Below are 23581 nucleotides of genomic sequence, written 5' to 3' on the forward strand. Positions count from 1 at the left end.
TTTTTTGCACCTCTGTACCCCATGTATCTCTGTTCACTTTTTCTTGGCTGAACTACTGGAGGGTAGGGGAAGTGAGAGGGATATTTATAGTCATGTTTGGGATGTCTTTGCCTCCTCCTTGTGGCTAGGAATTGTATTTCCCATAGGTTATGAATGTTCTCATGGATTCTCACTGCCAAGAATTAAGTAAAATTATCAGTTAAGCATTTTTTTTTTTATTTTTTTTTATAAATAGATAAAATATTTTTTATTCTGCAGTGTAGTATCCCCCCTTACCCTCCCACCTCCCTGATCCCTCCCAAAGATCTCTCTCCCTCTACCTCTCCTTATGTTGTCTGCCATCTTAGGTACGGGCAACTATCTGACAGTGCCCAGTTTATAGATTTTTTTTATTTTATATATTTTTTCTGTAGTGTAATGGTCCCCCACCATCCTGATGGCTGATTTTCTGTAGTGTATTATCCCCTCCCTCTCCCACACTTAATTTTCTGTAGGTAGGGTCCTGCATTTCGCATTCCCTCCACTGCAGTGCCATCCACCCGCCTCCTTCCATCCCTCCTATACCTCCCACCGGTACAAACGTAGATAGTTATAGAGAGTGACACAGAACGTGTAACTGTCTGTAACTATCAGTCAATCTGCCTTCATATGGTAACGGAGCACCTATTGTGCTCTGTTACCATATGAAGTCACATGCTTGCAACCAAGAAAGAGCAAGCCTTGGTTGTCACTTGATATGCGAGACTGCTGGAGTTTCCTGAAGGCTGGATGTAGATATATGCTATGCGGTATAATGGGCTGTTTACCACATGACGCTTATCTACATTGTGATTCAAATAAAACATGTAGGGTTTAGTTGCCACACCTGCTGCTCAGATTCAGAATTATGATTTATGTGTAAAGTTCCCACATTCTGTAGAGCACGAAACATAAAGAGTTGTACATACTTATACTTTTTTGTGGTAACAAAAAAAATTACAAATACTTAAAACAAAATACAAGCAAATGTTGGCCATGCTGAAGATCTTATGGATTTTAAGTTGGTTATTTTGGAAATGATGGATGTACTGTTAGAAATATTATTTTGCAAAATTTCCCATTGTCATGTTCAAAGTTAATGGTTTACGCAATTTGTTGCCCGTGTGGTAATAACCTATTTTGGATAAATTTAGCCACAAAGGGATTTAATAAAGCAGGCTCATATTGCTGTTTCCTCCCTGAGAGGAGTTGAGTTGGATATAACAAAGTTGACAAGCTAATGTGTTTGTTCATCGTAGAATGGAAGTAAGCTGGTGGGTGGACATGGAAGGGATAAGGGTTCCCTGGCTAAGAAATACTTAAAGGACCTATAAATACAGCAGAATTGCAAAATAAAAAGACAAAGCAAAAGTCTGAAATTCAAATGAGAAGTTGTTTTTTCTGACAAATTCCAAAGTTTCATTTTCCTTCCCCTGCACTATGTAACAGCCTTCGGCCAATCACAAAATGCATATACTGTGAATTTGTGCACATTTTGATAATGGAAGTAATTTGGAAAGTTTTGTTTTTTTAATATTACGTGCTCTATCAGAATCGTGAAAATTAATGACTTTAGTGTTTCTTTAAACCTGGGGTAGTGTTGCCAGTGTGTGTTTTATTAAGCAGTAAATGTAATTGGCTAAAGCTGATGGCATTACTTATTGCATTATTCAGTGAATACTTATATAATATATATTATATATATAAATATAATAATTAAGTTTTTTAGTTTTACATTTAAAATGACTTTTACATCAGTGACTGCCACAGTTATGTGACTATACATTTTAAAGTCATATTTTCATTTACTATCTGTATAATGCCAAATAGCTTTTGTCAATCATGTAATCTAGCCAAAAGAAACAAACCAACTTGAAACTGGTTGTGTTTTGAACATATATTTGGATAAAATATGCTAAAAATACATAATTTTAATTCAAATAAATTGCTTTGACATATATTGATTTTATGCTCTTGAGAAAGGCTTGTTTTGCCAAAACGCGTTAAGCTATATTTTAATAAAATCTGAAGATACCCTTGTAATGGTTTTAATAAAAGGCTGATTTAAAACTGAAATCCTGTGAGTATGACCTGTTTGTGCGCCTACCATATTATTTGAAACGTGCTACACCATTGTGAGCTTTTTATTTTGGAAGTGAAAGAAGGCAGGTTTCACAGAGGAAAAGAGCAGCTTGCACCCCCTGAGGTGACACAGCGCCGCCACATTCAATATTTCTTGTTTCTGGATACGGTCTGGCAGCGAGCATCTGCAGGGAAGTGCTAACATAGCTTCATACTTTACTGCTATTTACAAATGATCAGAACTGCTCCGCATAATCTGTAGTGAAATGTTTATCCAATAAGCTTTTCCAGTAAAAAAAGCCATATTTTGTAAGATGTGCCAATGTTTATTTAAGAAAAAAAAATAATAATCACAACTTTGCCTTTTTCTGGAAAAATCTCAGACGGACATATGATTCCTCTGAAGAAGCATTTTCACTAAAAAGATCAAACTCTCGCTTGCATGTAGCATGAAGCTTCTCCTTATTCATACCACGAATCAGCTGCTTGGAGAGAGTCAGTGTCTACATGAATAGAAGAAAGGCAAACACACTGTTTTATTATACAAATTAATCATTAAAGGGATATGACAACCAAATTGTTCCTTTCATGATTTAGATAGAGGATAGAGTATTAAAGTTTCCAATTTACTACTATGATCAAATTTACTTTGTTCTCATGGAAAATACCTCTTTGGGTAGCAAGTATGTGCCCAGAGAACTATAAAGGAAGCAGTTATGCAAGGATGATTTTGAGCACTTGATGGCAGCAGTATTTGTAGAATTTATAACTGTTAAAAGGGAACGGTGTAAAAGCCGGAACGGAACGGAACAGGCCGGAACAGGCCTTTTATGAAGGAAATTGATTTAAAATATAATGGGATGTATTAGAGACTCTTGAGAACAATTTTAGGAACAAGAATATTTGTGATATAATAATTAATTAACCCTTAAACTACCAAAATAGTGTCCGGAACCAAACATAACAGCCCGGAACAGCACCTTCCCAGGAAACCAGATACACCAAATTCACAAGTCACATGTGACTAATTGTAATAAGTGTAATCAGCCACAAACCATCCACAGAAACCACGTTCTAATACCCGTTCCGGCCTGTAAAACGCTTTTTCATGAAAAGTGACGGAACAGCACCATACCAGCAAACCAGATACACCAAATTCACCAGTCACACATGACTAAATGTTATAAGTGTAATCAGCCACAAACCACCCACAGAAACCACATTATGATATCTGTTCCGGCCTTTAATACACTTTTTTATAAAAAGTGACGGAACGGCACCTTCCCAGCAAAATATACAGACCAAATTCACCAGCCACATATAACTAGATGTGATAAGTGTAATCAACCACAAACCATCCACAGAAACCACGTTCCAATACCCATTCGGGCCTGAAAAATGCTTTTTCATGAAAAGTGACGGAACGGCACCTTACCAGCAAACCAGATGCACCAAATTCACCAGTCACACATGAGTAATGTTATAAGTGTAATCAGCTACAAACCATCCACAGAAACCACATTATGATATCTGTTCCGGCCTTTAATACACTTTCTTATAAAAAGTGACGGAACGGCACCTACCCAGCAAAATATACAGACCAAATTCACCAGCCACACATAACTAGATGTGGTAAGTGTAATCAACCACAAACCATCCACAGAAACCACGTTCCAATACCCGTTCCGGCCTGTAAAACGCTTTTTCATGAAAAGTGACGGAACGGCACCTTACCAGCAAACCAGATACACCAAATTCACCAGTTACACATAACTAAATGTTATAAGTGTAATCAGCCACAAACCACCCACAGAAACCACATTATGATATCTGTTCCAGCCTTTAATACACTTTTTTATAAAAAGTGACGGAACGGCACCTTCCCAGCAAAATATACAGACCAAATTCACCAGCCACACATAACTAGATGTGATAAGTGTAATCAACCACAAACCATCCACAGAAACCACGTTCCAATACCCATTCGGGCCTGAAAAATGCTTTTTCATGAAAAGTGACGGAACGGCACCTTACCAGCAAACCAGATGCACCAAATTCACCAGTCACACATGAGTAATGTTATAAGTGTAATCAGCTACAAACCATCCACAGAAACCACATTATGATATCTGTTCCGGCCTTTAATACACTTTCTTATAAAAAGTGACGGAACGGCACCTACCCAGCAAAATATACAGACCAAATTCACCAGCCACACATAACTAGATGTGGTAAGTGTAATCAACCACAAACCATCCACAGAAACCACGTTCCAATACCCGTTCCGGCCTGTAAAACGCTTTTTCATGAAAAGTGACGGAACGGCACCTTACCAGCAAACCAGATACACCAAATTCACCAGTTACACATAACTAAATTTTATAAGTGTAATCAGCCACAAACCATCCACAGAAACCACATTATGATATCTGTTCCAGCCTTTAATACACTTTTTTTGTAAAAAGTGACGGAACGGCACCTTCCTAGCAACATATACAGACCAAATTCACCAGCTACACATAACTAGATATGATGTGTAATCAACCACAGACCATCCACAGAAACCACGTTCCAATATCCGTTCCAGCCTGTAAAATGCTTTTTCATGAAAAGTGATGGAACAGCACCTTACCAGCAAACCAGATACACCAAATTCACCAATTACACATAACTAAATGTTATAAGTGTAATCAGCCACAAACCACCCACAGAAACCACATTATGATATCTGTTCCGGCCTTTAATACACTTTTTTTATAAAAAGTGACGGAACTGCACCTTCCCAGCAAAATATACAGACCAAATTCACCAGCCACACATAACTAGATGTGATAAGTGTAATCAACCACAAACCATCCACAGAAACCACGTTCCAATACCCGTTCCAGCCTGAAAAATGCTTTTTCATGAAAAGTGACGGAAAGGCACCTTACCAGCAAATCAGATACACCAAATTCACCAGTCACACATGAGTAATGTTATAAGTGTAATCAGCCACAAACCATACACAGAAACCATATTATGATATCTGTTCCGGCCTTTAATACACTTTTTTTATAAAAAGTGACGGAACTGCACCTTCCCAGCAAAATATACAGACCAAATTCACCAGCCACACATAACTAGATGTGGTAAGTGTAATCAACCACAAACCATCCACAGAAACCACGTTCCAATACCCGTTCCGGCCTGTAAAACGCTTTTTCATGAAAAGTGACGGAACGGCACCTTACCAGCAAACCAGATACACCAAATTCACCAGTTACACATAACTACATTTTATAAGTGTAATCATCCACAAACCATCCACAGAAACCACATTATGATATCTGTTCCGGTCTTTAATACACTTTTTTTTTAAAGTGATGAAACGGCACCTTCCCAGCAAAATATACAGACCAAATTCACCAGCTACACATAACTAGATGTGATAAGTGTAATCAACCACAAACCATCCACAGAAACCACGTTCCAATACCCGTTCCGGCCTGAAAAATGCTTTTTCATGAAAAGTGACGGAACAGCACCTTACCAGCAAACCAGATACACCAAATTCACCAGTCATACATGACTAAATGTTATAAGTGTAATCAGCCACAAACCAACCACAGAAACCACGTTATGATATCTGTTCCGGCCTTTAATACACTTTTTTTATAAAAAGTGATGGAACGGCACCTTCCCAGCAAAATATACAGACCAAATTCACCAGCCACACATAACTAGATGTGATAAGTGTAATCAACCACAAACCATCCAAAGAAACCACGTTCCAATACCCGTTCCGGCCTGAAAAATGCTTTTTCATGAAAAGTGACGGAACAGCACCTTACCAGGCAACCAGATACACCAAATTCACAAGTCACATGTGACTAAATGTAATAAGTGTAATCAGCCACAAACCATCCACAGAAACCACGTTCCAATACCCGTTCCGGGCTGTAAAACGCTTTTTCATGAAAAGTGATGGAACAGCACCTTACCAACAAACCAGAAACAGCAAATTCACCAGTCACACATGACTAAATGTTATAAGTGTAATCAGCCACAAACCATCCACAGAAACCACATTATAATATCTGTTCCGGCCTTTAATACACTTTTTTTTATAAAAAGTGACGGAACGGCACCTTCCCAGCTAAATATACAGACCAAATTCACCAGCCACACATAACTAGATGTGATAAGTGTAATCAACCACAAACCATCCAGAAAAACCACGTTCCAATACCCGTTCTGGCCTGTAAAACGCTTTTTCATGAAAAATTACGGAACAGCGCCTTACCAGCAAACCAGATACACCAAATTCACCAGTCACACATAACTAAATGTTATAAGTGTAATCAGCCACAAACCATCCACAGAAACCACATTATGATATCTGTTCCGGCCTTTAATACACTTCATTATAAAAAGTGACGGAACGGCACCTACCCAGCAAAATATACAGATCAAATTCACCAGCCACACATAACTAGATGTGGTAAGTGTAATCAACCACAAACCATCCACAGAAACCACGTTCCAATACCTGTTTCGGCCTGTAAAACGCTTTTTCATGAAAAGTGACGGAACGGCACCTTACCAGCAAACCAGATACACCAAATTCATCAGTTACACATAACGAAATGTTATAAGTGTAATCAGCCACAAACCATCCACAGAAACAACATTATGATATCTGTTCCGGCCTTTAATACACTTTTTTATAAAAAGTGACGGAACGGCACCTTCCCAGCAAAATATACAGACCAAATTCACCAGACACACATAACTAGGTGTTGGAACGTGGTTTCTGTGGATGGTTTGTGGTGATTACACTTATCACATCTAGTTATGTGTGTCTGGTGAATTTGGTCTGTATATTTTGCTGGGAAGGTGCCGTTCCGTCACTTTTTATAAAAAAAAGTGTATTAAAGGCCGGAACAGATATCATAATGTGGTTTCTGTGGATGGTTTGTGGCTGATTACACTTATAACATTTAGTCATGTGTGACTGGTGAATTTGGTGTATCTGGTTTGCTGGTAAGGTGCCGTTCCGTCACTTTTCATGAAAAAGCATTTTACAGGCCGGAACGGGTATTGGAACGTGGTTTCTGTGGATGGTTTGTGGTTGATTACACTTATCACATCTAGTTATGTGTGGCTGGTGAATTTGGTCTGTATATTTTGCTGGGAAGGTGCCGTTCTGTCACTTTTCTATCAAAAGTGTATTAAAGGCCGGAACAGATATCATAATGTTGTGGTTTCTGTGGATGGTTTGTGGCTGATTACACTTATAACATTTAGTTATGTGTGACTGGTGAATTTGGTGCATCTGGTTTGCTGGTAAGGTGCCGTTCCGTCACTTTTCAAGAAAAAGCGCTTTACAGGCTGGAATGGGTATTGGAACGTGGTTTCTGTGGATGGTTTGTGGTTGATTACACTTATCACATCTAGTTATGTGTGGCTGGTGAATTTGGTCTGTATATTTTGCTGGGAAGGTGCCGTTCTGTCACTTTTCTATCAAAAGTGTATTAAAGGCCGGAACAGATATCATAATGTTGTGCTTTATGTGGATGGTTTGTGGCTGATTACACTTATAACATTTAGTTATGTGTGACTGGTGAATTTGGTGCATCTGGTTTGCTGGTAAGGTGCCGTTCCGTCACTTTTCAAGAAAAAGCGCTTTACAGGCTGGAACGGGTATTGGAACGTGGTTTCTGTGGATGGTTTGTGGTTGATTACACTTATCACATCTAGTTATGTGTGGCTGGTGAATTTGGTCTGTATATTTTGCTGGGAAGGTGCCGTTCTCTCACTTTTCTATCAAAAGTGTATTAAAGGCCGGAACAGATATCATAATGTTGTGCTTTATGTGGATGGTTTGTGGCTGATTACACTTATAACATTTAGTTATGTGTGACTGGTGAATTTGGTGCATCTGGTTTGCTGGTAAGGTGCCATTCCGTCACTTTTCAAGAAAAAGCGCTTTACAGGCCGGAACGGGTATTGGAACGTGGTTTCTGTGGATGGTTTGTGGTTGATTACACTTATCACATCTAGTTATGTGTGGCTGGTGAATTTGGTCTGTATATTTTTCTGGGGAGGTGCCGTTCCATCACTTTTTATAAAAAAGTGTATTAAAGGCCGGAACAGATATCATAATGTGGTTTCTGTGGATAGTTTGTGGCTGATTACACTTATAACATTTAGTCATGTGTGACTGGTGAATTTGGTGTATCTGGTTTGCTGGTAAGGTGCCGTTCCATCACTTTTCATGAAAAAGCATTTTGCAGGCCGGAACGGGTATTGGAACGTGGTTTCTGTGGATGGTTTGTGGTTGATTACACTTATCACATCTAGTTATGTGTGGCTAGTGAATTTGGTCTTTATATTTTGCTGGTAAGGTGCCATTCCGTCACTTTTTATAAAAAAGTGTATTAAAGGCCGGAACAGATAATATAATGTGGTTTCTGTGGATGGTTTATGGCTGATTACACATATTACATTTAGTCACATGTGACTTGTGAATTTGGTATATCTGGTTTTCTGGGAAGGTGCTGTTCCGGGCTGTTATGTTTGGTTTCGGACACTATTTTGGTAGTTAAAGGGTTAATTAATTATTATATCACAAATATTCTTGTTCCTAAAATTGTTCTCAAGAGTCTCTAACACATCCCATTATATTTTAAATCAATTTCCTACATAAAAGGCCTGTTCCGGCCTGTTCCGTTCCGTTCCGGCTTTTACACCGTACCTGTTAAAAGCATTCTTGCACAATTTACAGTGCTACAGACAAGTTTACGCTAATGAGCCAACCTACTTTTAAACAAGGGATACCAGGAGAACAAAGTAAGCTTGACAATGGAAGTTGGAAAGTTGTTTTTTTTTTAAATTAATTAATTGTACACACTATCTTAATAATGAAAGAAATGTTTTGAGTTTTGTGTCCCTTTAAAAGGTTGCTGTACTAAAAAAAATTCTGATAGGGCTATGAAAGAACACCATTTAAACATGATCATTAGCAGGAAGTACCTATTAGCCAATGACCATTGGTACGATACTAGGGTAATACTGCTGCGTTACTTTCAATTTACATTTAAACAGCGTTTACTTTAAAATGTTTAGATTTAAAAAAAAAAAGGGAATAAACAACAACGTTGAACATGCTTAAAGGGTCATGGAACCCAAAACTGTTCTCCCTTGATTCAGATAGAACATACTATTTTGAATAACCTTACAGTTTACTTCTATTAGCAAATTTGCTTCATGTTCTTGGTATCCACAGTTGAATGAGCAGCAATGCCCTACTGGGAGCTAGCTGAAAACATCAGGTAAGCCAATAACAAAAGGCATATGTGTAGCCAGCAATCATCAGCTAGCTCCTTGTGGTGCATTACTACTCCTGTGCCTACTTTGTATGCTTTTCAACAAGGATTCTGAAAGAAAATGAGATAATAGAAGTTAAGTGGAAAGTTGTCTAACATTACATGCTCTATCTGAATCATGAAAGAAAAAATAATTGGTTGCATGCCCCTTTAACTGGTGCTCTTTCACATAAATAACAATTATTTTGGTACAAAGTTGCTTTATAGATATACCACATAATTGTAAGAAATGCTTCATTCCAACAACCTCAAGTTGCTTGCTTGAATGAAATAGCATTTAGGCAGCAAACTTTTTTGGGGAGCTCAGAACTGACCCAGAACTCCTCAGCTTCACTTAGGGAAGATTTGACGACGACTTCTACAAGATTCCGAGTGCGGCAAGGGTTAAGGAATACCTCTGTTGTGGCACTGCTATAATTTAACGGGTGCTGCCGCCATAACTGCCCTCTGGCGTCGTGGGGACCTCGTCCCTTAGCCTCCACCTGAGGTGTTACAGGTATATCCGCATGTATCCTCTGCAGTATATTTACTTGCACTGGATGGGCTCTCTGCCGGACACACTGAAGTGGTGCTTCAGTCCAGGTAAGTGACTCAGGCACTAGACAGCCAGGAGCTACAGATACCACATAGCTCGTGGGTTCACAGCCTCACACATGCCAATTTAACTATGTGCTTAACATTGGGGGTCTGGATGCTCCGAAAGACTGAATTATTTGCTTAGGGTAATTTTATGTCTTGATATATCAGAATGCTGCCATGTCTCTTTAAAAAAAACAGCTGACTGCCTTGAGCAGTTAGCGCAGAGCTTTCCAAACTTTTCATGTTATTGACACACTTTTTAGACCTACATCATTTCGCGACACAGTAATTCAGTTGTACTAGCAAATAGGAGGTTAAACTAACTTGTTTTAAGAGAAACAGACACATACATTAATTATATAATAACAAAATATATTTACAAGTAACCGTATGTACGTATGTGCAAGAATTATTATTATTTTTTTAAAATAACACCAATAGCTACTTAATATTTTAATGGGATGTATGAGGTTGATGGGATGAACACAGTTTCTGAATATTTGGTGGAATATTAGAAAAAGACACTCGCATTTCATCATCAAGCATTTTTAAGCTTCCACTTCCTATCCATATATCAAGAGCAGGAGCAGCAATGCACTACTGGGAGCTAGCTGCAAAAAAACCCCACTTTGCTAACTTCAGCTCAGCATTTAAGCTGCCGCCCTAGTCCGACTGACTACTACCCGCGCTGCAAACACACTGCTGTCCCACTCACCGACTACACATGCAGTCACAAACCGATTGAGGAGACTACACGTGCAGTCAGGAACCAATGTGCCGCCAAAGGGAATAGTTTCAGTTCCCGGTGAGCTGCGCCAATAGGTTAAGATGATCTGTGACCCACTAGGTATCTATCACGTGTCAACCACTTGATATAAGTAGCAGGTAGGCGGAAAGTTGGAAACCAAAAAAAAATAAAATTATTTTTTCTCTTGTAAGATGTATCGAGTCCACGGATTCATGCTTACTTGTGGGATATTCTCCTTCCCTACAGGAAGTGGCAGAGAGAGCACCCACAGCAGAGCTGTCTATATAGCTTCCCCCTTAGCTCCACCCCCCAGTCATTCTCTCTGCCTGCTTAACTGCTAGGAAGGGCAAAGAGCTATGTGGTGACTAAAATGTTAGTTTTTTATTTCTCAAGCAAAAGTTTATTATTTTAAATGGTACCGGTGTGTACTATTTACTCTCTGGCAGAAAAGGGATGAAGATTTCTGCAAGGAGGATGATGATCTTAGCACTTTGTAACTAAGATCCACTGCTGTTCTCACAAGGCCTGAAGAGTACTGGAAAACTTCAGTTGGGAGAACAGTTTGCAGGCTAAGCTGCATATGAGGTATGTTCAGTCTATATTTTTCTAGACAGACTGTGTTAATTCTAGAAAAGGCTGGCAATATCCCCATGAGGGAAGGGTAAGCTGTATTCAGACACTGTAACAGGAATTTCAGCTTGCTTGAAGGGCTCATTAGTTACTGGTGACACTGTTAGGAAAAAACGTTTTGTTTATTGATGCAATTATAACTTTTTCTGAAGGGACTAAAGGGCTGGTGACACTGTTAGGAAAAAAACGTTTTGTTTATTGATGCATTTATAACGTTTTTTTGAACGGACTAAAGGGGTCATTGTGGCTTGGTTTTGAGTTTTGTAACTCACATGGTTAATTAAGAGACACTCTGGTGTTTCTCTGATAGGCCTCAAAACATCGAGTGAGGTGGGAGGGGCCTATTTTCGCGCCTCAGTTGCGCAGTTTCCTTTCCTCTGAGACATATCACTACTTCTCCTGAGTTTCCTGCTGTGTTTGAGGGCTGTTACAGAAGTTTTTTTCCCCACAAATCATTCTGAAGGGCAGGTAGGAGCCACAGCAGAGCTGTGGCAAGGTGCTGAAAGTCTTTTTTACTGGGTTTGATGTTTTTTCAATCCGTTTTTGCCATTAAGGAGTTAATTGTTTATTTGCATAGCTGTGCAAAGTTACTAAGTCTTTATAATGCTACTGTAAAAATTTCGTTAAGTTTACTGCTTTTTTACACTGTTTTGCAGAACTGGTGCAGCTTTTTTTCTCTCTTAAAGGCACAGTACCGTTTTATTTCTAAGTGTTTTTTACTTTGATTACAGTATTTTCCAAGCTTGCTTGTTACATTACTAGCCTGTTTAACATGTCTGACACCAAGGAAAATCCTTGTTTAATATGTTTGGAAGCCATTGTGGAACCCCCTCTTAGAATGTGTCTCAATTGTACTGATATATCTATAAACTATAAAGAACATATATTAGCACTTAAAAATAGAGCAATAGATGATTCTCAGTCAGAAGTAAATGAGGGTTCGCCATCTAGCTCTCCCCAAGTGTCACAACCAGTAACGCCCGCACAAGTGACGCCAAGTACCTCTAGTGCGTCAAATTCTTTTACTTTACAAGACATGGCCACAGTTATGAATACAACCCTCACAGAGGTTTACAAGGAAAGCGGGACAGCTCTGGGTTTAGAAAAAATGCTGAGCCGTCTGATGCTTTAATAGCCGTATCTGATATGCCCTCACAATGCTCTGAAGTAGGGGTGAGGGATTTGTTATCTGAGGGAGAAATTTCTGATTCAGGAAAGACGCTTCCTCAGACAGATTCTGATATGACGGCCTTTAAATTTAAGCTTGAACACCTCCGCTTATTGCTCAGGGAGGTATTAGCGACTCTAGATGATTGTGACCCTATAGTGGTTCCAGAGAAATTGTGTAAAATGGATAAATACTTAGAGGTTCCTGTTTACACTGATATTTTTCCAGTCCCTAAGAGGATTGTGAATATTATTTCTAAGGAGTGGGATAGACCAGGTATTCCGTTCTCTCCCCCTCCTGTTTTTAAGAAAATGTTTCCCATATCTGACACCATGCGGGACTCGTGGCAGACAGTTCCTAAGGTGGAGGGAGCTATTTCTACTCTGTCTAAGCATACAACTATACCTATTGAAGACAGTTGTGCTTTCAAAGATCCTATGGATAAAAAATGAGAGGGTCTTCTGAAGAAAATTTTTGTTCATCAGGGTTTTTCTCTCCAACCTATTGCGTGCATTGTTCCTGTAACTACTGCAGCTGCTTTCTGGTTTGAGGCTCTAGAAGAGGCTCTTCAGATGGAGACTCCATTAGAGGAGATTATGGACAGAATCAAGGCCCTTAAATTGGCTAATTCTTTTATTACAGATGCCACTTTTCAACTGGCTAAATTAGCGGCAAGGAATTCAGGTTTTGCCATTTTAGCACGCAGGGCGTTATGGCTTAAGTCCTGGTCTGCTGATGTGTCATCTAAATCTAAACTTTTGAACATCCCTTTCAAAGGAAAGACCCTATTCTGGCCTGAACTGAAAGAGATTATTTCAGACATCACTGGAGAGAAAGGTCATGCCCTTCCTCAGGATAGATCAAATAAGATGAAGATCAAACAAAATAATTTTCGTTCCTTTCGGAACTTCAAGAGTGGTTCCGTTTCAGCTTCCTCTGCTACAAAGCAAGAGGGGAATTTTGCCCAATCCAAGTCAGTCTGGAGACCTAACCAGGCTTGGAACAAGGGTAAATAGGCCAAGAAGCCTGCAGCTGCCTCTAAGACAGCATGAAGGGGTAGCCCCCGATCCGGGACCAGATCTAGTAGGGGGTAGACTCTCTCTCTTCGCTCAGGCAAGAGATGTTCACGATCCCTGGGCTTTAGAAATTGTGTCCCAGGGATATCTTCTGGAATTCAAAGACTCCCTTCCAAGGGGGAGATTTCATATTTCTCGATTGTCTGTAAACCAGAAAAAGCGAGAGGCATTCTTACGCTGTGTAGAAGATCTTCTTACCATGGGGGTGATCCGCCCAGTCCCAAAAGAGGAACAGGGGCTAGGGTTCTACTCAAACCTGTTTGTGGTTCCCAAAAAAGAGGGAACTTTCAGACCAATCTTGGATCTCAAAATTCTAAACAAGTTCCTCAAAGTTCCATCATTCAAGATCATCATCAATTTCTCAGATTTGCCTTTCTAGACAGGCATTACCAGTTTGTGGCTCTTCCCTTCAGGTTAGCCACGGCTCCAAGAATTTTCACAAAGGTGCTAGGGTCCCTTCTGACGGTTCTACGACCTCGGGGCATAGCAGTGGCGCCTTATCTAGACGACATCTTAATCCAGGCGTCGACTTTTCAGCTAGCCAAGTCTCACATTGACATTGTGTTGGCTTTTCTGAGATCTCACGGGTGGAAGGTGAACATAAAAAAGAGTTCTCTCTTCCATCTTACAAGAGTTTCCTTTCTAGGGACTCTGATAGATTTGGTAGAAATGAAAATATTTCTGACGGAGGTCAGAAAATCAAAACTCTTAACCACGTGCCGAACTCTTCATTCCATTCCTTGGCCATCTGTGGCTCAGTGTATGGAGGTAATTGGACTCATGGTAGCGGCAATGGACATAGTTCCTTTTGCCCGCCTACACCTCAGACCACTGCAACTATGCATGCTCAAACAGTGGAATGGGGATTATGCAGATTTATCTCCTCAACTGCATCTGGACCAGGAGACCAGAGATTCTCTTCTCTGGTGGTTGTCTCAGGACCACCTGTCTCAGGGAATGTACTTCCACAGGCCAGAGTGGTTCTTTGTAACAACAGATGCCAGCCTGCTAGGCTGGGGTGCAGTCTGGAACTCCCTGAAAGCACAGGGCTTATGGTCTCGGGAGGAATCTCTTCTTCCGATAAACATTCTAGAACTGAGAGCGATATTCAAGGCGCTTCAGGCGTGGCCTCAGCTTGCTGCAGCCAATTTCATCAGGTTTCAGTCGGACAACATCACGACTGTAGCTTATATCAATCATCAAGGAGGAACAAGGAGTTCTCTAGCGATGATGGAGGTAACCAAAATAATCCGATGGGCAGAGGATCACTCTTGCCACCTATCAGCTATCCATATCCCAGGAGTAGAGAACTGGGAGGCGGATTTTCTAAGTCGTCAGACTTTTCATCCGGGGGAGTGGGAACTCCATCCGGAGGTATTTGCTCAGCTGATTCAGCTATGGGGCACACCAGAATTGGATCTGATGGCGTCGCGTCAGAATGCCAAACTTCCTCGTTACGGGTCTAGGTCCCGGGATCCCAAGGCGGTACTGATAGATGCTCTAGCAGTACCTTGGTCTTTCAATCTGGCCTACGTATTTCCACCGCATCTTCTCCTCCCACGTCTGGTTGCCAGAATCAAGCAGGAGATAGCTTCGGTGATTCTGATAGCACCTGCGTAGCCACGCAGGACTTGGTATGCAGACCTAGTGGGCATGTCCTCGGTTCCACCGTGGACCCTGCCAATGAGGCGGGACCTTCTAATCCAAGGTCCGTTCTCGCATCCAAATCTAGTTTCTCTGCATCTGACTGCTTGGAGATTGAACGCCTAATTCTATTAAAGCGTGGGTTCTCTGAGTCGGTCATTGATACCCTGATTCAGGCTAGAAAACCTGTCACCAGGAAGATCTATCATAAGATTTGGCGCAAATATCTTTATTGGTGTGAATCCAAAGGTTACTCGTGGAGTAAGATTAAGATTCCTAGAATATTGTCTTTTCTCCAAGAAGGTTTGGAGAAGGGATTATCAGCTAGTTCTCTAAAAGGACAAATATCTGCTTTGTCTATTCTACTACACAAACGTCTGGCAGATGTTCCAGACGTTCAAACTTTTAGTCAGGCTTTGTTCAGAATTAAGCCTGTATTTAAGCCTGTTGCTCCGCCTTGGAGCCTAAACTTAGTCCTTAAAGTTCTTCAAGGGGTTCCGTTTGAACCTATGCATTCCATAGATATTAAGCTTCTATCTTGGAAAGTTTTGTTCTTAGTTGCGATCTCTTCGGCTCAAAGAGTTTCTGAGCTATCTGCTTTACAGTGTGATTCCCCTTATCTTATTTTCCATGCAGATAAGGTGGTTTTGCGTACCAAACCTGGTTTTCTTCCTAAGGTTGTTTCTAATAAGAATATCAATCAAGAGATTGTTGTTCCTTCTCTGTGTCCTAATCCTTCATCAAAGAAGGAACGTCTGTTGCACAATCTTGATGTGGTTCGTGCTTTAAAGTTCTACTTACAAGCAACCAAAGATTTCCATCAAACACCTTCATTGTTTGTTGTTTATTCTGGTAAGCGGAGAGGCCAAAAGGCTACGGCTACCTCTCTTTCCTTTTGGCTGAAAAGCATCATCCGTTTGGCCTATGAGACTGCTGGACAGCAGCCTCCCGAAAGAATTACTGATCATTCTACTAGAGCTGTGGCTTCCACATGGGCTTTTAAAAATGAGGCTTTTGTTGAACAGATTTGTAAGGCGGCGACTTGGTCTTCGCTTCATACTTTTTCCAAATTTTACAAATTTGATACTTTTGCTTCTTCGGAGGCTATTTTTGGGAGAAAGGTTCTACAAGCAGTGGTGCCTTCCGTTTAAGGTCCCTGTCTTGTCCCTCCCTTCATCCGTGTCCTAAAGCTTTGGTATTGGTATCCAACAAGTAAGGATGAATCCGTGGACTCGATACATCTTACAACAGAAAACATAATTTATGCTTACCTGATAAATGTATTTCTCTTGTGATGTATCGAGTCCACGGCCCGCCCTGTTTATTACGACAGGCATATATATTTTTATTTTTAAACTTTCAGTCACCACTGCACCCTATGGTTTCTCCTTTTTCTTCCTATCCTTCGGTCGAATGACTGGGGGGGGGGGGGAGCTATATAGACAGCTCTGCTGTGGGTGCTCTCTCTGCCACTTCCTGTAGGGAAGGAGAATATCCCACAAGTAAGGATGAATCCGTGGACTCGATACATCACAAGAGAAATACATTTATCAGGTAAGCATAAATTATGTTTTTAAAATTCAAACAAATTTGTGCTGAAACAGGGACACACCTACACACTGCCACCGACACACTAATGTGTCACGGCACACAGTTTGGAAAGCACTGAGTTAGCGGTTCAGCTCAGTATAGATGTGGTTGTGGAAGAGAGCACGGGGGGGGGGGACCTGATGAGCAATTTATTTATTTACTTTTTATTAATTTTCTTAATGATTTAACTTATGTCAGGCCTCTGCCTGAATATCGTTCCGGTGGTAAGCTCCACCCCTTCTTTTGGCGCCCTTTATCCCTGACCGGCAACACTGTCAGTATACAGGGAAAGTCCTAGGCAGTTTAAGTGACCTGAAATCACCCCTTTAACCCCTTCTTCCCTCAGGAGGTGGATGAGTACCCTCATTAGAGCTACTAAGGGGTTGGGTAATTGGAAAAAAAATTATTTGGGTTTCTGGATATTTTTTTCTTTATTCCTCTTGGGTTCTGAGGTGTGGCTATAGGCTGTTTGTACTATAGGTGATTGCACCTTTATTTTGTCTCTCTGTGATATTAAATTAAAGGAGCTGGAAATAAATTAATGTCATTTTAGAGTCATGTCTGCTCCCCCCATTAAGGGCCAGATTACGAGTGGCGCGCTAACAGTTACACATAAGCAAAAGGGGTTTATCCCGGGTGTTTGCGCACATCAGGTTTAGCTTTAGTATTACAAGTTGAAAGTTAACGAGAATGCGTGAGCGCAATCATGATTTACGTTAGAATGATTACCGCATTCTTAGAGCTAAGCTTGGGTATTGTACCCCACATGTTATGGACGTCTATGTGCTCTCATCATCTTACAAAAGAAAACAGAATTTATACTTACTGATAAATTGCTTTCTTTCGGGATGATGAGAGTCCATAGGACCCGCCCTGTTTTTTCTAAATGGGCAACTGTTCTTATTTGCCCCTCTTATCTCTGCTTTTTGTCTTTCCTTCCTTTACTGTCTTTCTCCTCTCCTTTGCTATATGTAAACTGAGTGGGGAGCGGAGGTGGGAGGGATTAAAAGCTGTTGTGAGGGTTCTTGACCTCCTCCTTGTGGCAGGGAAAATACCAAATACAGAAAGGAACAGTGTCCAACAGTTAATGCAAGACAGATCAGGATGGAGAAATTTAAAACATTAATTTATTGTGGCAAAAGGATAAAATCCATAAATGGCACAGCACACAGGTATCACAGCTGACCCATTACATGCCTGAACGGCATTTCATCAGAGCTAACTCACAGATGAAAATCATGGAGTTATAACCACTCGGGTTGTCTACAACATCCAATCCTATTACAGCAAATAGTCAAGCACATCTTATTACATATATTTCAAAACAAACTTTTTCATAAATATAAGAACAAAGCTTAGGTAAGGGGTTAAAATCTATATGACACAAAGTTATTCTTACAGTACTCTTTTCTATTTTTTTCCAAATGTACCTGTACATTCAGTGCAAAATGTAAGGCAGATAAATAGAAGAAAAACATAAGAAACAATAAGGTCTATAAAATTCCAGTGCGGTTCGATGAATAGTAAAACACCACATGTATAAAAAAAAAAGTCAAATACTTAAAGCGTATATATTACTTTAAAAAATCTGCATTAACATCAAAAAATACCTCCTTGCTCCCTATTCATATACTTAGGCAAATCCTGTACTATTTACATTTGATCTATAAATAGTTTCACATCAAACCTGTCACCTCCCCGTAGTCCCATTGAGACCATTTCTTTACCCTGAAAGCCAAAAGCATTGCTCTATGAGCCATGTAAATCAAAATGTTTAGCCACAGGTGTTTGTGGTATCTGCTTTCAGGGATATAAGATGTTCCCTCATCCTATCTTTTAGGGTTCTTGAGGTTAGACCTACATATTGCAGTTTGTTGTGTATTTGATCACTTATAATATTTACAAAGGATGATTGTAATTAATGCGATCATGTATCTTATACTCCTTATTTGTTTGTGTGGAAAAAAATGATCACCTACTTTTGCATAGCTGCAACATTTACATGGAGTTCCCCCACATTTGAAGAACCCTTGTTTAATTGACAACAAATTTTTAATTGACTTATCTTTAGTAACATTGTCTCCAAAATTCTTTCTCACCATATCCCATATGGTCTTAGACAAAGCCAGCTGGTGAGACAAATGCACGCTGTGGTCTAGCCTACGATACAGTGTTTGCATTTAGTTCCACCACAAACAGAATTATCCGCTATCTCCACGAAAGGGTCATCTTCATTTGATAAGGTGGTGAGTGGCTTACATATGTAATGTGATTTGTAGGTAACATTGTGACCTTAACTGCAGTAAGCTGTTTTCTCACTGATTATTACTAAAGGGATATGGTAGTTTTGCTTTCTGAAACTTTCCAAGGTGAACTGGTGTGTCTAATCTTTGGCGGTTACTAAATATGAAGTGTGACCGAGAAAGCAACAAGGTAGCTAAAGACTTTTGGATGCAACTATTGTTATTATTTGTTTCTGGCAGGAAATATTTTCCCATATGTTATGGACGCCTATGGACTCTCATCATCCCAAAAGAAAGCAATTAATCTGTAAGTATAATTTTTTTTTTTATAATGGCAAAAACATAATTATTGTACAGGCAATTAGCACATCTAGGCAAGTATTCCTGCTTGCCTTTACCCAGAAATACTCTGTATATACTGTAACCAATGCACCAGAGGATTCAGGGTAAGATATGCAAATTAGATATGCAACATCTCAGCCTTTTTGCTTCTAATACTGTGTTAAAGCACAGAAACCCTTTATTAAGGGGTAAATGCAGCAAAAACAAAACTACTTCTGGACAGCTGTTTCGTTCTCATTAGAACTCTTCAGCAGAAATTAGGTTTTTGAGTTGCTGCTAAGTGAAGCTCATTCCAGGGCAAAGCAATATTCATGTAAATTATGGTGAAGATAAAAGCATGAGATTAAAATCCTCTATTTCATAAAAGTAAAGCAACAAAATTATTTGTACAGGCTTATATCTCCACCATAAATGAAAATTGCTTTTGCTCTGGAATGAGCTTCACTTACCAGCAACTCAAAAACCTATCCTCTGCTGAAGAGTTTTAATGAAAACGAAATAGCTGTCCAGAAGTGGTTTTGTTTTTGCTGCACTTACTCCAATAGGGTATTGCTGTTTTTTAACACCGTATTAGATGCAAAAAGCCTGAGATGTTGCATATCTAATTTGCAAATCTCACCCAGAATCCTCTGATGCATTGGTTACAGTATATACAGGGTATTTCTGGGTAAAGGCAAGAGGGGATAATTGTTTAGATGTGCTAATAGTCAGTGCAATAATTATGTTGCTTTACGTTTATGAAATGTAGGATTAAAATCTCATGCTTTTATCGCCACCATAATTTAAATTAAATTGTATAATTACAAATAGGCATTTGTACAGCTATATTCTGCATCTCCCTTCTAATAACTGATGTACATCCATATAAAACAGATTAGATACATGGCCCCTGTAACCCCATATCTCAGATCATATGCATGGCCCTGGCATCCTCTGTTTAGCAGTGCTGCCCTGCTTGCTGCTCTACTGAAGACTTGACACAAGACAGAAGAGAGGAAAGTGCACTATCATCTCCAGTAAAAGCATCTTCTTGCATAATCTGTTAGGCCCAGTGTATTTGCAGTATTTTTAGCCTCTGCTGTTTTGAACAGACTCCTATGATAACACACACCTAATCCCTGCTATCTTGTCACAGCAGGTACGAATAGGATTATTTATTTTTTTAACAGATTTTATGGAGAGATTGTTAATGCCATTACCTGTTACAGGGCTGTAATTACCAAGAGACATTTCTTTCGTAAAGGTGGCAAGAGTCCATGAGCCATTACTCTTGTTAATTATACTCCTGGCACTAGGAGGATGCAAATATTCCCAAAACTCTAATAGCCCTTAAAAACTCTTCCACCTCACTGGTAAACCAGACTTATCTTTGCCTTCACAGGAGGAAGGTGAACAATGGAGGTGCTCTTCTGTAAAAGGGGTCCTTAGACCGATTTAAGGCCCATTTTCCCCTCAGAGAGATACTGTTTGGACTGAGGGACGCTTATGGAGTATTGGGTAGTAGCACAATTACACTATGGGAGTTATTCACAGGCCTGTCATAGGTGTTGCGGTGACCAGTCCCTAGCTTCCTCCTACTGGATCATTGGTATGCTCCACATACATAGATACTCTGCTGTCACACATGCAGCACTGGATTGGCTATCTACTGGAAGCAGTTTCTGCAGATGATAAGTCCAGTAGTGTGGGTGCTTGTTTGTTAAGTGTGTAGTTTATATTTACGTAGGCACTCACTTAGCCTATAGGTTATTAGTAGGTACACTTAGTGTTATACATCATAGCCAGAGGGCAGGAATTATTTATTATGTTATGTACTAATATTCCTCTTGCAGGATAGTACTTCTTTTTAAGTACCTATGGATAAGGAGTTAGAGTCTTTTCATATGACGGCTTTTCAGCAAATGGTGTTTTGGACTTTGGTGTTATAGCTTATCTGAGCAGTTTTCTATGGTTTAGGTTGTTTTTTTTTAATCAGTTAATAGTTTAAAGGTTAGCTGATGCTTTTATTCATGATGCTATTGTTGACATTATTAAGATTAATGCAATAATTATGACATTAGCAGTCCTGACCAGGAGGGAGTTGCAATCCATTGTAGTCCAGTGGCTAGCACAGCCTTCTAGCAACCAGAGGTTGCTGATTACTTATAAGACACAATTTCTTAGTCTAGGTTTTTGTCTCTTTTTTAGGGAGCAATTTTGTGTGGGCCTAGTCTGGATGCTATTTTTTCTATTATGACTGGAGGTAACTGAGTTTTTCTCTTTTAGGACTAGAAGTCTAAGGGTGAAATCAGAACTTATCATTTTCGTTCCTTTTGTCAATCTAGAAACCTAAAAACCTCCTCTTTCATTTAGTAACAGATTTTTGTCTGGTTTTTTTCTTGAAGCCATATTCAAATTGGAACAAGACTAGTAATCAGTCTAAGAAACCTGCCTTCTCTTATAAGTCGGTCTAAAGGTATGGCCTCTAATCCAGAATTTCTGGTAGGGGGTAGTTTACAGGTTTTTAAGGGGGTTTGTTTTCAATCTGTTAAGATACATGGGTTCTGAATTTAGTTTCCCACGGATACAGATTTGGTTTCAAATCAAGTCCCCCCAGGGAAAGGAGTTTTCTTTCTCGTGTGCCGTAGTTTCTTTCTCGTGTGCCGTAGAATCTTGTTAAGGCAAGAGCCTTTTGTTTTCAGTTAATCTTATATCTGGAATCTTTGGGATTTTTAGTACCAGTTCTAAAACTGGAACAAGGCCAGGGATTTTATTCCAACCTCTTTAGTCCCAAGAAGCAGGGAATTTACAGGCCAGTTCTGGATTTTAATACTTTATTCCATTTCTCAAAGTTCCCTTTTTTAACCCTTTCAGTGCTAACGACGGCTCTGAGCTGTCGCAGAGATTCCCACTCAGGTGCTAACGACGGCTCAGAGCCGTTGCTAGTACTCTCCCAACTTGAGTGACATCTGCCCGGTGATCGGGCCTGTAAAGTGACAGGCATCGCCAGAGCTTCACGTTATGCGTGGTGATGTCACACTCAATGACTTGATGACGTCACTGTGCAACTTTATTTAAACATAATGTTAAGTATAGGAAAAGGGGGCATGCTGTTTAGAAGCCTGTATCTCAGGCATCTAAGCAGCTACAGACCCCCAAGACCCACCGTTGGAAAGGTACAGTGTAAGTCTTGGGGATATGGAAAAAGAAAGAAAAAAGTCTAAATTTTTAAAAAACCCTTTGAACAGCTTAGCACCCAGGTGGGAAAATGCTTAGCACTCAAAGGGTTAAGATGGAGATAATTTGGACTATTTTTGTCTCTTATTCTAAATTTAATGAATGCTTTTTTTTAGTTCCCATCACATGGATCATTATTAGTTTTTACTTTTGCATTCCTGGAAAGCTCTTTCTATTTGTTGATTTTCTTTTTGGTTTGGCTACTGCTCCCAGAATTTTTTTCCGTAAAGTTCTGGGAATGCTTTGTCTGTAATAAGAGCTCAGGTTATTTTGGTGGTTCTTTACCCGGATGATATCTTGGTATAGGCTCCATTTAGCAGGAGATCATACCTTTCAGATACTTGTTTTTTTCAAGAGCATGATTGGAGATTCAATTCTCCAAAGAGTTATATTTTTCCTCATACCCGGAATATATACCTAGGTGTCATAATAGACCATAGGAGACGGTAGTTACTTTCATCTTGTTCTAATCTTCAGTTCCTTTTCCTTCCATAGCTCTTTGCATGAAGGTATTAGATCTGATGATTGCAGCATCAGATGCTATTCCATTTCCTCAATTTCATGAGCCTTTTTTAGTTTTGTTTGCTTCATCTGGAATGCAGGGATTATTCTCATCTTTCTCAGATTTGTGAGCAAAACTATTCTTGTTTTATTTTTGTGGCTTATATATCAGGGCATTTTGAACACCATGCAGTCTTCAGGGTTCTTCAGAGCTGACTTCTGTTTAAGAGAGACGTATCTGAGTTTCCAATCAGGCAATGTCATAGTGGTGGCTTTCTTGTATTATCAAGAGGGAACTCTGTTTATACTTCCAAGGGTGATCTCAAAGATCATAATGGAACTATTTTATGTATTTCTGATAGCATCAGCGTGGC

General features: G+C 39.8%; 1 protein-coding gene across 2 annotated transcripts in view; it reads right to left on the reverse strand.

The window, feature by feature from the left end:
- Window positions 1-1900: 1900 nt before the first annotated feature.
- The window catches only part of LOC128659472 (enoyl-CoA delta isomerase 2), a 167179-nt gene continuing 145498 nt past the window's right edge, over window positions 1901-23581 (reverse strand). The window contains exon 8 of one of the 2 annotated variants that reach the window (XM_053713095.1): window positions 1901-2603. In XM_053713095.1, the coding sequence (XP_053569070.1) occupies window positions 2451-2603 (153 nt within the window). In that variant the 3' untranslated portion in view covers window positions 1901-2450. The remainder of the gene's footprint in view (window positions 2604-23581) is intronic. The other variant, XR_008402398.1, reaches the window with a different exon arrangement.

Source organism: Bombina bombina, chromosome 5 (genome assembly GCF_027579735.1).
Source record: "Bombina bombina isolate aBomBom1 chromosome 5, aBomBom1.pri, whole genome shotgun sequence".
Classification (NCBI taxonomy): domain Eukaryota; kingdom Metazoa; phylum Chordata; class Amphibia; order Anura; family Bombinatoridae; genus Bombina; species Bombina bombina.